Raw genomic sequence first — 16,275 nt, forward strand, 5'->3', positions numbered from 1 at the left:
TCCAGATTTCAAAATTTTGTTGAGCTCCATTTGCTTTCAACTTCTATTCTCTTTTGCTATGAAGGTGAGTCTATTTTCCTTCTTAACTCAAACTTAATAGGGTTTTTAAGAAAAAGAAGCAAATAATGGGCATGTAACATCTGTGTTTAATCAGAATTCTCACTGCCTTTAAATTACATTGGACATAATTCCTGTAACTTTAATTTGTTTGTCCTAAATAATGGTTAGTATTATCCAGTATGTGTAGCTTTATGCTGAATGAGAAGCTTGAGTTTACTTTTCTTATAACAAATACTTTCACAAAAAAATAAAATATTAATACTTTTTAGCTCAATACTTCTAGTATCTGGTTGTTTTCTCCTGTACTTTTGTCCTGTTATTTTCCCCCTGCATCTTTGTTATGGCCAAACTCTTGTGCCCTGCCATGCCCCTCTCTTCAAACATAGTTCTCAACTGGAAACCACCGACACCGTCTATTTCTGCTTGTCTGGAAGCAAGAAGTGATGGAGAGGACTATTTTCTCAGGGCTAACAACCCCTGTTAATATCCCCTGGAGTTGTAAATTATTTTTTATTTTTCTCCACCTCAGGATATGAAATAACTTGTGTGTTGCTCTTAACTTTTGTTACTGGACTCCACTTTTAACTCTCATATACTTCTGAGATAGCTCATCAACCTAACTGCGTTCGTTTTGAGACTTCATTTCATACCTCATAGTTGCTGGTTCGTGAAGAATTCCATTTTTGTTTTTAAGCTCTGGCCCAAATCCTACTTAAATCTTTCCTATCACTTCTAGGGTTTGGTGGGGCAGCACTGGGGAGTATAGAGAGGAGAAATGATATCTGTACTCAGTGTGCCATAGTAAACATCCAAAGCCCAGAGGTTGCATTTACTTCCTTACAGTTGTCTGAGTTTTTTCACAGAGAATGTATTGCTTTTGAATCGGAAAAATACTGATTATTGTACCATCATTTCAGAATAAAAGAATAAAGAGAAGAGGAGAAATACTTCTCAGATGCTTGCCTACCATTTCAGCCAACTCGGTGAATCCCTCATGTGGAACATTCTCTTATGGCGTCCATATGCTTTGTTTTCCTTAAAGGTAGTGGGTCATGCTTGGGACACATCAGTGTAATTTGCTTTTGGTACTTAGAGAAGATCTGCTATTTGGTTGCTACATTGGCTTCACCCTTTAAACTCAATTGCCGAAAACCTTCTACTGTGCCATATTTTGGAATCCCTAAATTTTGAGATGAAAAAAAAAGATCACGTGATAGCATAGGTTATTAGCTCTAATCAATATAACAGCATCAGTAATCTGAATAAAGTGGGTCATTTGGATTTTTAAAAATTTGAATATGCGTTGTCAAATATAGTTAGCCATTCTTTCACTTAATTAGCTTTATATGCTGTATTTGTTGAAATTCTAACAGTCAATTAAAATATACATTATATTTATTATTGAAAGAGCAAAATGCAATAATAAATTTATTTATTGTGAGTTGTTAATTTTCTGGACAATCTTAAGAGTTTTACGTAGTAAAACAAATGGGAAAAGAAATGAATACTTCACATAAATATAAGAGATAGTGCATTGGTGATTCGATAGCTTTAGAAAGCATATTATATCCTTGTAGAATAAATAAATATTTATAAAATTAAAATTGTTTGGCAATATCAAACTAGCTTTAAGCACTGTATTAATTTTTAGCTTCTTAATTCCACTTAAGTCGTGAATTTTTATAACTTTTCTAGATGAATTTACAACAGGATTCTAATTTTGCAACCAAAATCATAAAGGATAATATCCAAGATAAATATGTGTAATTCATAGCTAACAAAAAATATAAAGACAAAAAAGTTAGAGAAAAATAAGGTACTTTCCCCCCCACAAGATATTTTGCTGCTCTACCAATCTCAGTTTCTCAGTTGAAACGTGAACATGTACCTTGTATAATGAATATGTGTTTTAATGACTGCTAGAAGACTCTAGAAACTGACAATGAAGACTAAATGTTCTTCCTCTAAGAATTAAAATGTTTGAACTTGATTACTAATTGTTTAATAATTACATTTTATTGTTTTAAAATAAGATTTCAATTTTATTTTAGTAGTATAGGAAAACAGTCTGCTGATATTGGGCTTCAGCATTGACTTTAGCTGAGCACAGATTTTTACCTCTCAACCATTGAGCATTTGGTCAAAATGTATATTAGATGTGCTTCTATTCATTAACATTATTACAAAAATAAAAACGATTGAATGGAATAGACTAGAATGAGAAACATCAGAATGCATTGCATGCAGTAAAGCTAAGTACTGTTTTGTGAACGTTGCATTTTAGTTTGTATATGTGTGTATACACACATACTGGGTTATGTAATAACATGCATTTTTGTACTGAAGGCCATGGCTCATGATAAAGAGATTAGCATTCACTGATCTAGTAGGGAAAAAAAGATGCTGAATTTGGAGCAGGAGGATAGGCATTAACTTCTGGAATTGCTAACAAAAGATAGTAATGCAAAGTTTTGGAAATGTTCTTTTTTAAGGAACCAAAATAATATGACCTGCAGTCTTAATGAAAGATGCAATAGCAATTAGAAGTTAGAGGTATGTGAGAGGAAGGTAGGAGTCAAAAATCAATTGGTAAAATATTATTAAATGGCCAAGAAAAATTAGAGAGGTAAAAATATCTGGACTATCTTAGCTAATAACAGTGATGATAATGATGATAATACATGATAGTTCTTAACACCTTTTGTGGTTATCACAGCAATTTCTACTGTGGCTATTCTAGCATTGTTGATTCTTACAATAACCTGACTGAAAAAAACAGAGTAAAGATGAGTAAAGATTGGTAACTCCATTTTGCAGATAAGGAAAGGTTCACTTTATGGGTAGTATAGCTATTTAACAAGAATAAAAAAGATCTGGGCTTGTTTCATCATTTTTAAAGGCTTTTTATACTTATTTCATATGTTTGACAACAAACTTTTAATATAAGTTTTATAGGTGAGAAAGCTGAGGAAATTGAATAGTTCATTCAAATATATACAGTATGGCATATACAACATAGAGCCAGGCCTGAAAATAGAGTATTTTTCTTCAAATGGTGATATTCTTTCCGCTTCATTCTGCTAATCTCTCAAAACTTCTGCCTAATATTTTAAGTAGCTAAGTTTACAAATATATATTATCTATTACTGAGAAGGTTGAAGGTGTAGGGCAGCATTTTTGAGGCTACAGTTTGAAATAAAAATGAGATATTTTTTATTTACTAAATAAAAGTAAAAGTGACCATTGGCAATTACAGGGTAACTTTTTTTTGGATTCTCATGCATTTCACCATAAATTTTCTCAAAAATGTCGTTGAATCTTTGTAAGACTAAGCCATAATGGGCTATTTGAGAAATTAAGATATTTGAACACAGCCCTAAGTTTTGAAGTTAACATAAAGGAGAATGTATCCTGTGAAAAACTCATCATTTGGTACAAACGAGACATTAAACAGTGAGTGTAACTGTCCACCTAGGTAAGACTTCACCCAGTTACAACATCACACACTACCCATTTCATGCTTTCCTCCATAAAGACATCATGGAAAATGTTCATTATGGTCATTTATATCAATATGTGTTTGGAGGTTATGAAATGAAGGAGTAGAAGGAGTGGCCTTCTTTCTTTGTGGGTATCTCATTAGAGGGTTCATAAAAATAGAGGTATTCAGGTTGTTGTTTCAAAGTGAGCCAGAGAATGCCCTGAGGAGTGCCCAGTGAGGGTATCAGTAAGAGATTTTCATTAACAACAAGCTGTATGAAGGCATTATAATAAAATGGGAAACCATTGGTCACTAGGTATTGTTGGATTGTGGGCTATGTGGATGTGGATAACAGAATGTAGGGAAAGGAGTTGCTGGAAATGGAGATGGCTGGTGAAGGATGGTGTATTAGTACACATCCTAGAGGATTTTAAATGGTAGGATTGATGGTTTGATGAGTCTTTTTCTTTTGTTGAGTTACTGAGTTACCAGATGGCTACATTTTCCTTACCCATTTAATCCTCCCAATCTTTGCATTACATTAATCCATGCTCTAGATTCCCTCTTTGACTCATCCACTAGTTCCTCCTTTCTGTTCTGTGAGGATTTCTAAAGGCAAATTTTAATTTCTTTACCCTGGGTTCAGACACCCACATACAACATCACCAACAACCTTTGTATATTCTCATAAAATAAATGCCAATATGAGTATTTGGTGCTGCCTCTTTCTTTAACTAGATCACCAAGGGGTTTTAGCTACTTTCCAAAAATATTTCTAAAACAGTATCCTGAAAACTTAGATTTCCATTTTCTCATATGGTCAACTTGGAACTTATATGAGAAAGACCCAGACTTCAAGGGCTGCTAAATTTTGTAGATGCTTATAATCTCTGATACTCATTTTATTTATAGTGTCAAAATTGATTTTTTAGAAACCTTAAATTTCCCATAAAAGAATGAATTCAATTAGGTGTAAAATCTGCTTAGCTCTAAATGGGTAAGGGGAAACACCACATCCAAAAGAGAATGTTATAGAATGTTATAGAATTATATAGAATATAATCTCTGATACTCATTTTATTTATAGTGTCAAAATTGATTTTTTAAAAACCTTAAATTTCCCATAAAAGAATGAATTCAATTAGGTGTTAAATCTGCTTAGCTCTAAATGAGTAAGGGGAAACACATCCAAAAGAGAATGTTATAGAATATATTTAAAGCTTTAACCTTACCCTGGAGCAGCCACCCCTCATTAACTCTGACTGCTCTCCTGATTTCATTCTGTCCCAGGCTGCGCACACAACCCATCTACTTTCCAACACCACTGAGTTCTTCTGTATTTATACCCCATAATATCCCTGTTGTCTTTTGAGATGGAGGCTTGCTGTACTTTGGAGAACCTTCCCCTCTTCTCAAGTGGCTAAATCCCTTTGTTTTCTCCTCCTCTTTCCCAACCATTGCTTGATAGCCTTCAAAGTTTTAACTCTATTGACCATGCACACTGTTCCACTTTTTCCTCTCTAGAAAATATTCTAAGATGCTCTTTGAAATGGGCCTATTCTGTTACAGTTTTTTTGCCTATAGCTCTGCACAGAGCGTCTTTGACCTCTTTGTTCCTCAGACTGTATACCACAGGGTTCAGTAGGGGGGTAATGACAGTGTAGGTCACTGAGATCAGCTGATCCTGATCTAGGTTATTCTCTGACTTGGGTTTGAGGTAGGCAATGGAGGCACAGCCATAGTGGACAATGACCACAGTAATATGAGAAGCACAGGTGGCAAAGGCCTTTTTCCTGCCTTCAGCAGAGGCGATCTTGAGGATGGCAGAAATGATGAGGATGTAGGAGATAAAAACCAAGCCCATGGGAATCAGGATCACCAGCACACTGATGATCATCGTCAGGATTTCATTGACTGTGGTGTCAATGCAGGAGAGCTTCATCACAGGTCGGATGTCACAGAAGAAGTGGGGCACCTTTGTAGTACAGAAAGGCAGCCTGAATACAGCTGACACCTGTGTCATTGCTACAATTAGGCCAATGCTGCAGGCCCCCCACACCAGCTGCATACACACTCTCTTGCTCATGATGACTGAGTACCTCAAGGGGTTGCAGATGGCCACATAGCGGTCATACCCCATTGCTGTGAGCAGGAAGCAGTTGTTGATAGCCAAAGTAATGAAGAAAAACATCTGAGTGGCACAACCTGCCAAAGAAATGGGCTGACTCAGGCCTATGAGGTTAAAGAGCATCCTTGGTATAATGACAAGGGTGTAGGCAGTCTCTGAACCTGACAGCGTGCTGAGGAAGAAGTACATGGGGGTGTGGAGGTGATGATCAATACTAATGATACTCACAATGATAACATTGCCTGCCAGGGTGAATATGTACAGTGTAAGAAACACAACAAAGAGGGTGAGCTTGTGCTCATGGAAGCTGGAGAAACCTTGAAAAATAAACATGCTCACCAAAGAGTGATTCTCTTTCTTCATTAAATCACACATGATATCTAAGAAAGACAGAAAAATGTAAGGAATCTAGATGGTTGATTTCTGTCAAATAGTAAGCTGGGAAAACTCCTGTGATTAATATATCTTAGGTCTCTGCTTTTTTGTATTCACATTCATGCTTATTTATTTTAGGAGTAGAGAGTGGAGAAACATTCTTTTCTCATTCAGAAGAAAGTACATGACTTTTAAAGTCAAATGTTGTAAACTAATTTCCTAGTTCTAGCATATGCTAACTTATCTTGGGCAAGAACTTATCATTTCTAAGACCAGTTTCCTCCTCTTTATGGATGTAGTGGTGATAACATCATAGAATTGTGGATGGAGAAATTGCATACTAATTATAATAATCATATTTGAATTTTAAAAACAACATTGAATAAATTCAAGTTCAATGGCATCATGCAGAACTCCAGGCTCCATAGCTACCTGATGATTTTTGAGCTTCTATAGTTTGAACAGAGGCTGTGTTACTGTAATTTCCACACTGGGTTTTCATTCCATTATTTTCACTCTGATGATCTTGCTCCTCTCAACTCTGTTCTACACTCCTCTTCCCTAGACACCACTCATTCTTCAAAGCCAAATAAAACTCATGTCCTCTAGAAAATCTTTTTATCTTTTCTTGTGTCCTATATATCCCTGCACATGTGGGTAGCACAGAACTGTTTACTGTTTTTTTTTTTTTAATTTTTGTATTGTAAGCACCTTACAGTGAAATTGTGATTACAAAATATTTTTGCATACATTATTTAATTTCATTACCATCCAACAGAGCGGGGAGGACAAAGATGAACTGTTTCTCTCTAGACGCAAAAACTGAAGAACAGCTCTGATTAGGGAATTATTTTTAGATAGACATGTGTCAAAGGACTAAACCAAGACTGGAATTCATATCTTTTGACTATATGTCCATTTTTCCTTCTACTACACAGAACTGCATTATAAAACTGTCTCCTCCACAGCTAAACAGGGACCGTGTATCACCACCTTTTATGATCCCAGGTTGGCCACTCCACTGTAGGGCACACATATCTGCTGGTAGAATCATTACAAGTCATTGCTCCTTCACACAAATTGTCCGTTACAAAGTAGAATATTGGAGCATTATGATGATATTTTCTTCAAAGAGAAGGCATAAATGTTTCTAATCTTTGATCTTTTATGATGTCTAGGTGTATGATACAACAAACAACTAAATAATTGGCCTAAATTTTAACACTGAAATTATAACACTATGAGAAAATATGACATTATTAACAAGTAATTGAAAAATGTACTGGTAGTGCAACTTTTCCAGTAGCCTTACCTTATCAGTAATCACTGTATAATAACATAATAGGGTCATTGTATAAAAGATAAATTCAGAAATATAATGATGGAATTGCTTCAAAAGTACAATTTGTTGGAAGTAAAGCAAATGAATCACATCACAAAATGATTTACTATTGGGTAAATTTCAAAGGTAAGCTTCTTTAGTGCTTTTAAAATTAAGTTCAATTTATCTATTTTCAGAAATATACCCCTTTTCATAAGAAAATGTACAAGAAAGTATAAGAAATTGGTGCATGGTTGTGCTTAAACTCCTTAGTGCATGATATGAAAGAAAATCAGATGAGGTTGCAAAAAATAAATTTTGTGTTAGACATCAGGGACCATTTCTTGACAGGAAAAGTTGTTTGTGATGTGTGCAGCATGGTAAGTAACTGTAAACACTCTTTATGAAGCTTTCTAAACTGTGTCTCTGTGGACTATGGATTGTCTGAAGATAAGAAGACAGACAAGGGAGCATGCATAGCTGATAAGTGGCAGAGCCACATTTCTTATTATCATGTTAATCAAGGTATTCTTTAATCATGAGAAATTCCAGTTCCTTAGGATTAACAGGAGATCTTCAAAAGTAATAAATCAAGGAAAACCCAAATATTCCTAGACATCAGGATTCTTTCCAGCTTAATATAATTTGCCCTTTAGCAATGATAAAAAAAAAAAAACTCATGCATTATTTTATTTTTTATATGGCTCCCTCTGCTAACCATTGAAGTCTCTTTCCAAATCACTTACTTCTCTTTCTGCAAATCTGTGGCTCAACAGATAAATTGAGGTAGAGGTCAGAGATGTGAATCCTTGATCACAAATATTCACCAATCAAGATCATGAAGAAAAGGCACCTGAATATAGTCCTTCCATCTGCCATAGGACCAGTCTAGGGATGGAGGTCAAAAGAAAGTTATAGGGAGCTCTTCGGATACTGGATATTTCCTCCAGCTTGAGGAGAACCTTTTGATGCCAAAGAAAGGCTCTCTGATGGGTAGCTTTCAGGGTTTCAGGGTTTCTCAGTGCCATTCACTGAGCACTCTTGAGAGTCACCCTGGGAGCAGGAGGAGGCAGACAGCCAGTAACAGGGGACCTCGTTATGTGTAGGGCACATTTACCAGATTACATGGACTTGTGCTTTGGGAGTCTTGAGGCAGTTTTCACTGCAAGTAGAAATAGCAGTGGCTTATTTGTCATGTTTTATTTTTTAAATGAATATTCTATTTTTATACCATTGAGCCTTGGAAAACCATGGTTACAAAGCCTGAACAAGCTCTAGCTAAAAGCACTGTCTTGGATTCCAGGAAACTATACAGCTCTCTATAGTAAGAACCTTGTTCAATGTTATAAGCTGTGCTTTTTTTTTTTTTCTCTCTGAACTAAAAAACTCAATTTTGGCCAGTTTTTGTCCTCTGGGATTCAGAAATGGAAAATCAAAACTCATTAGACAATAGAAACCTCTCTAGAAGGCCAGGAGACCACTTTAGTGCTCCAAGTTTCATGAGCCCAATCTGGGGTTATCTCCATACTTGTTTTCCTGCCACAACCCTAGGCACTTTATTCTATTTTTTTTAAATTTTGCATTTCTCTCTTCACAAATTCTGCCAATTCTCCTCCAAGTTAATTTTTCCATACTTGGCCAAAAATAAGCTTCCTGCATTCATATCTTAATAAACCTGAAAAATGCTCCTGATACTCAATTTTTTATTTGTATTTTAAATTTCCCATTTGTCATAACTTGAAATAATTTGGGGGGACAAAATCTTGCTCTGTTTCCCTGACTGGAGTGCAGTGAAGCAATCATAGCTCACTACAGCCTCAACCTCCTGGGCTCAAGCTATCCTCCTGTTTTGACCTTCTGAATAACTAGGACTACAGGTGTGTGCCACCATACTCAGCTAACTTAAAAACAATTTAGAAATGGGATATCATTATATTGCCTAGTTCTCAGACTCCTGGCATCAAGTGATCCTCGTGCCTCAGCCTCTCAAAGCACTGGATTACAGGCAAGAGACACCACACTCAGCCTGTGGTAACTTTTACATTTAAAAAATAATAAAATTAAAAAGTTTACAGCAAATATAAGAATGTTTGCTGGAATTCATTCATAAAGCCATCTGATCCTGGGCTTTTCTTTGTTGGAAGGATTTTGATACTGAGTCAATCTACTGATTTTTATTGTATGTTCAAGTTTTCTATTTCTTCTTGATTAGCTTTGGTAGGCTGTATAATTCTAGAAATTAATCCATTTTTTCTAGTTTATACAAATATAATTTTTGGCATTTAAGCGTTCATGGAAATCCCTATGATCCTTTTTATTTCTTAGACATCTGTTGCAATGTCTCCTTCATTTCTCAATTTATTTGAGTCTTGATCTTCTTTTTATTTCTTAGTCTAGCTAAGGGATTGTCCATTTTATTTATTTTTTTCACAGGAATAACTTTTAGATTTGTTAATTTTTCTATTGTTTTTCAATTCTCTGTTTGATTTATTTCTGCCCTAATCTTTATTATTTTATTTTCATGTTAACTCTGGGTTTAGTTTGTTCTTCTTTTGCTTGTCCCTTGAGGTATATAGTTAGGCTTTTGTATCTGAGACCTGTCTTTCTTGAAATGTAGGCATTTACTGTCATGAACTTTTCTTTTAGTACTGCTTTTGTTGCTTCCTATAGTGTTGGCATGTTTTAGTTTTGTTTTTATTTGTCTCAACATATTTTTTAGATTTCTTTTTAATTTCCTTTCTGACCCAATAGTTATAGCGTGTTTTTTAGTTTCCATGTAATTATAAATTTTTCCATTTCCTTGCTGTTACTGAGTTCTAGTTTCATTCCACTGTGGTATTAAAAATTACTTGATATATTTCCATTTTTCTCAAATTTATTAAGACTTGTTTTGTGATCTAACATGTGATCTATTCTGAAGAATAATCCATGTTCATTTAAGAAAAATGAGTATTCTGCTGAAGAAAATTCTTCAAACCCAAAGGAAAGAATGCTAACATGATTGTTATACTAATATTGTGATTGTGGTGTTTGACCCACTTCTACATTTATTAAGAAGACTGAAAGAGAAAATAAGACAAATTAAGAACAATAACTACAGCAATTTAAGATATAGTCAGTAAAAAATTTTACATTATGACATCAGAAATTCAACAGGTATGGGGCAGAAGGTAGTCTGTACACATTTTTATTTTATTTTGTTTTCTCTTTGTTTCTTTTATTGTTATCAAAGCTAAGTTCAAATAAAACTTTTTAACTGCAGGTTGTAACTATCAGATGTTTATATAAGCTTCATGCTAATCAAAATGCAAAAACATATAATAGATAAATAAAAAGCTATAAATTAAAAAATAACTTCAATATAAAGAAAGACAGTGAGAAAAGAAGAGAGGAGTTACACCACAACTGGTAAAGAAGTAACAAAATGGCAGTGGTAAGGCTTTACCTATCAATAATAACATTCAATGTAAATGGAGTACATTCTCCAATTAAAGACATTGAGTGGCTGAATGGATAAAGAAACAAGACTCGACTATATCCTTCCTACAAGACTCAGTTGATCTATAGAGACACACATTTATTGAAAGGGAAGAGATGAAATTTACATTTCATGCAAATGGAAATCAAGAAAGAGCAGGTGTAGCTATACTTATGTCAGATAAAATAGATTTTAAGTCAAAAACTGTATAAAGAGACAAAGAAGATGATTATATAATGATAAGAGAGTCAATTCAGCAAGAGGATGTAATAATAATAAATACATAGTACCCAATACTGGAGCACCCAAATATATAAAGCAAGTATTAGTAAATCTAAAGAGAAATAGGCTACAATACAATAATAGTAGGGGACTCCAGCACTCCACACTCCACTTTCAGCACTTGAAAGATTATCCAAGCAGAAAATCAACAAATAGACATCAGAATTACACTCCAGTCTAGACTAAGTGGGTCTAACAGACATTTACAGAATATTTTATCTAACCACTGCAGGATGTACTTTTTTTTTCTCATCAGCACATATAACATTATCCAGGAAAGATCACATATTAGGGCATAAAACAAGTCTTGAAAAATTCAAAGAAGTCAAGTCACATCAAATATATTTTCTGATCACAACAGGGTAAAATTGTAAATCAGTAACAAGAACTTTTAAAACTGTACAAGTATGTGGAAATTAAAGAATATGTTCCTGAATTACCAATGAGTTGGCAAAGACATTAAGAAGGAACTTTAAAAATTTCTTAACATAAATTAAAATGAAAGCACAACATACCAAAACCTTCAGGATACAGCAAAAGCATTACTAAGAAGGAATTTTATGGCAGTAAATGCCTATATCCCCAAAAAACAAGGACTCCAAATCAACAATCTAATGATGCGCTTTAAGGAACTAGGAAAGCAAAAATAAAGCAAACCCAAAATAGGTAGAAAAAAAAATAAAGATCTTAGCAGAAATAAAGGAAAATCAGAGTAGGAAAATAATCTAAAAGTTCAACAAAACAAAGAAATTGGATTGTTGAAAAGATAAACAAAATTGACAAACCCTTAGCTAAAACAACCAAGAAAAACAAGAGAGAAGACCCAAATAAATAATATCGGAGATGAAAATATCACAATTCATACCACAGAAATACAAAGGATCAGTAAAGAGAATTGTGAACTACAGTACACCATCAGATTGGAGAACCTAGAAGAAATGCATAAATATCTGAACACATACAACCTACCGAGATTGAACCATGAAGAAATAGAAAACATGAACAGATCAATAATGTGTAATGATTTTGAAACAGTAATAAGTCTCCTATCAAAGAAAAACCCAGGACTTGATAACTTCACAATGGTTGTATTGGACACACTGAGGAGCTGGCCCTATGCAAAAAGAGGAATGTCGCCCTAGAAGGAGGTGAAAACTTTGCCCACCATGTAGGAGGGAGATACTGCTGGTAAACCTAAGTATCCTCCAGTCTAGGAAGGTGAGAACTTCATCCCTTATGGATGAAGACTTGCCTATTACTGGAGAGTCATACTTTTTAAATAGAATTTTACATTCTGGGGAAGCATATGCTTTATGAATTACCACAAAACATACTCTTAGAAGAAATATTATGAAATGTTATATAATGATAATCTAATGCTTCCCTTCTTTTTAAAATTCTTCTTCTTCCAGGGGACATTCATTTGCCCCAGGGAAGGATAAACCCAAAAGAATGCAGAAAAAAGTTAACTGAATTTCAAAAAGATTTTTATAAAACTCATAACTGAAATATTTGTATTGAAAGTTGAAATAGCTTTTAAGTTTACCAAACTTTTCTAGGGTGGAAAGTCTCTTTTAATTTACAAAGAATTATTTTGAATATCAAAAGCCTACGTACTAAGGTACTTTATATATGATATGTATACTGTATATTATGGAGTAGGAAAGAATTCAAGGTTTTTTGTTTTTTTTTTTTTCTTTTGCCAAAATAAAATACAGGCATTCAGCCTTTGGAGAAGATGGCACCTCGGTTAGATATTGTGGAAAGCCCACTCTTGGTCCTACCCCAGGTAAACCCTGATGTAAGGAAGGAAGGGATCTGATTGAAGCAGAGAAGATATGCCCCTCACTTTTCAGAGAAGCCTCTTAGAAAAGGCTTGAATACTGGTGGAACAGAAATGGGTGAGTAAGGAACCAGGTGATAACTTGATGATACCTCACTGAGTTGCCTCCACTCCTCTACAGGATCAAGGGTGCAGTTGATTGTCCAGGTGCCCTCAAGAAGTGGCAGAGAGAAGGCCAGAGGACCTAGAGTAGCTTCAGAATGGTCACAAGGAGGATGTGAAGTGCAGGGACTATACTGATAAGGACCATAGCAAGACTGGAATCATCTCAATTAATGGCAATAGAGATGGCCCTGGGCTTGTGTATATAAAAAGAATCCAATCTAAGGTGGTAAAAATGACCCTGGACAATGTTCTTCTTCCAGAAAGCTAGAAACCTTGACCTGAACTTGATTCACCCCAAAGATGATGGAGAAGTAGAAGAAAGGGGAGAAGCAGAACGTTTAATTATATTGTTTTTACTCATAACATGACTCATTAATCACTAATTTCTTGAGTTTAAGGTTTAGAAGATTTAGATTACTTTTTTATCAAGCAGATTTGGAGCTCAGAATTACAAAGTAGAATGAATTGCGGAACTTTCTTAAAGCAACCTTTGTATGCACTTGCATATATAATTCATAATTGGTTTACACATTTTATTTGACATTTCTGCATTTTAAAAATATTTTACAATGAGAATCCTGTGTACTCATAGTTCTTGTGTATCTTTTTATAAATATCTTAGTATTGTAACATTGATTTGCTCAGTAATTTTAACTGTTAATCATTATAGTTTTAATTATATATTTTGTCCCACAAATTGAGTGTAAAATTCACCCAATTTTTTTAATTTTTATTTTTGAAGTGAGGAATAGTAAATAGTCTTTTATTAATCTGCTTCTTATTTCATTGCTTTAATTTTATGGAAGTTTTCATGTCAAAAGCTTTTACTGTTGACTTTGTTCAGTTTTTCAGGAGTAATGAAATTACCTAATTTTTCAGAAAGGTGTTATGTTGACTCACATTTCCATTTAATTGTCTTTCCTTGCATGTGCAACTTGGCCTACAAAGGGAAAGAGAGGACACAATCTGAAAGACGTTTTAAAAATGATTTTTGCTCCTCTTGACCCCCACTTTGTCCCTCCCTTCTCATCTATCACTCCAATCTGCACCTGCTTCTAAAGTTTCTTTCTTCTTAGCCAATTTCATAGCATTTTATAGCATTATGCTCCCTGAGTCGTCTCCTCTTCTGATCCTGCTTACCTTGTTCATGAGGAAGGCACTCCTGTCAGCCCCACAAGGCCTTCTCCTCCATGTGGCTTATCTTCAGCCAGAAGAAGCAAAGAATCACACCAAGTTAGGCAAGCTCTGTTCACATGCCCCAAGTCTCATAGCTGTCATGTGCTGATTAGGAGTCTTCTCCACCCAATCTCCCCACTACTCCCCACTTTCACCACCTAGTTCCCCTTCGTTTACAGTCCCACATGCAGGTGGCAGAAAATGTGCAGGGGATTCCCTGAAAATATTCTTTCTAAAAAGTTTTTAGCTCATTCCAAACTCATCTCTTAAAAGACAGCTACGTTCTTGCTCTGCTTATCTCATTAAAACACAAGGCAATTAGATTTCTGCACATATCCTTTTAAGTAGCTGCTTGTTCAAGCATCCAATTTATGACAAAAGATTCAGTTGAGTAATTTAATGTGGTTTGCACTTCAGCAAGATGAACTGGTATCTTTAAGCTTGAGATCAACACTAGATCATACTGTGGCCTTGTCATGATCTCGTTGAATAGAGCCAATGGGTGTCTGTCTATAGATGTTTCAAGTGACCTGTGTTTTTATTCTGTTCCCAAAAGGGTCAGAAAATGAGCCTCAATTATTAGAGGCTAGCTCCCAGTTTCCCTTTTGCCTTGGCTCTGACTGTGATGTATGAGGCTTCACTGATCACATAAAATTCTGTCTCTATGACTTTACCAATAGGCTTCCACCTGGAAGGCACACACAACTACTTAAGAAGAGAGTATCATCTTAGGAGTAGGATTTCCTGCCCAGCACTCTATGCAGAGTGTCCTGGACTGCTTTATTTCTCAGACTATACACAATGGGGTTGAGTAGAGGTGTTATGACAGTGTAGGTCACTGAGATTAACTGATCCTGATCTTTGGTATTCTCCAACTTGGGCTTGAAGTAGGCAATGGAGTCACAGCCATAGTGGACGATGACCACAGTGAGGTGGGAGGCACAGGTGGCAAAGGTCTTCTTCCGGCCTTCAGCTGAGGCAATCTTGAGAATGGCGGAAATAATAAGGACATAAGAGATGAAGAGAAAGGTGGCAGGGGCTGTGATAGCAAGGAGGCTGATAATTAAGGTCAGAATGTCATTGATGATTGGGGTAGCACAGGCCAGGTCCAACACAGGCCGAACATCACAGAAGAAATGCTCAATCAATGAGGTGCAAAAGGGCAGTCTGAAAATGGCCACAGTCTGAACCAATGAGAGTGAGAACCCTGCGGCACAGACTGAGGATGCCAGCATAGCACACACCCTCCAATTCACAATGACTGAGTAGCGAAGTGGGTTGCAGATGGCCACATAGCGATCATATCCCATTACTGCTAGCAGGAGGCAGTTGGTGATGGCAAAGCCAAGGAAAAAGAAGAGCTGAGTCCCACAGCCCTCCAGGGAGATGGATTGGCTCAGGCCTACAAGGCTACAAAGCATGCATGGGATAATGACCAGGGAATAGAAAGTTTCTGAAGTGGAGAGCACACTTAAAAAGAAGTACATAGGAGTATGGAGGTGATGGTCAACGTAGATTGTAGTCAGAATGATGAGATTGCCAGCCAGTGTTAGGATGTAGAGGGCGAGAAAGACCACAAAAAGTATGAGCTGATGTTCTCGAAAACTGGAGAAACCTTGGAAAACAAACTCTCTTACCTCTGTGTGGTTGGCTCTCTGCATTGAGAATCTCAGGTCTGAAAGAATAAGAGAAAGTCCACACTATCTTTTAGCAAAAAATAACTGTGCTCTTGAGTACACTACAGAGGGCAGAAATGCAACACAGCAAAGACTCAGTTCAAAATTCAGTGAATCAACTTTTTTCTTCAGGGACATGGCAGACTAACTCGTTGGACTGAAAATAAAGATGCACAAAACTTGAGTGTTTGTATTTAAAATTTTGATATAAAGCATTCTTCTTAAGTACACCTGGGTCATTTTTTAAAAAATGATCATCAATGGCCCATGAAATTGGTCTCAAAATTTTTTAGAAACTGGATGTTCTTAAAAGATAATCATATTCTTAGACTATAGTATAATTAAAATAG

At 35.6% G+C, this 16,275-nt stretch overlaps 2 protein-coding genes across 2 annotated transcripts; both read right to left on the reverse strand.

Annotated features, from left to right (window-relative positions):
* Positions 1–4,760: 4,760 nt before the first annotated feature.
* LOC108286057 (olfactory receptor 10J1-like) lies at positions 4,761–6,032 on the reverse strand. The gene has a single exon (XM_017503664.2). The coding sequence runs from the start codon at positions 6,030–6,032 to the stop codon at positions 5,097–5,099; it is 936 nt and encodes a 311-aa protein (XP_017359153.2). The 3' UTR covers positions 4,761–5,096.
* An 8,945-nt stretch (positions 6,033–14,977) lies between these two features.
* On the reverse strand, positions 14,978–15,910 carry LOC108286059 (olfactory receptor 10J1-like). The gene has a single exon (XM_017503666.2). The coding sequence runs from the start codon at positions 15,908–15,910 to the stop codon at positions 14,978–14,980; it is 933 nt and encodes a 310-aa protein (XP_017359155.1).
* Between the last annotated feature and the right edge of the window lie 365 nt (positions 15,911–16,275).

This window comes from Cebus imitator, unplaced genomic scaffold (assembly GCF_001604975.1).
Source record: "Cebus imitator isolate Cc_AM_T3 unplaced genomic scaffold, Cebus_imitator-1.0 Scaffold313, whole genome shotgun sequence".
Classification (NCBI taxonomy): domain Eukaryota; kingdom Metazoa; phylum Chordata; class Mammalia; order Primates; family Cebidae; genus Cebus; species Cebus imitator.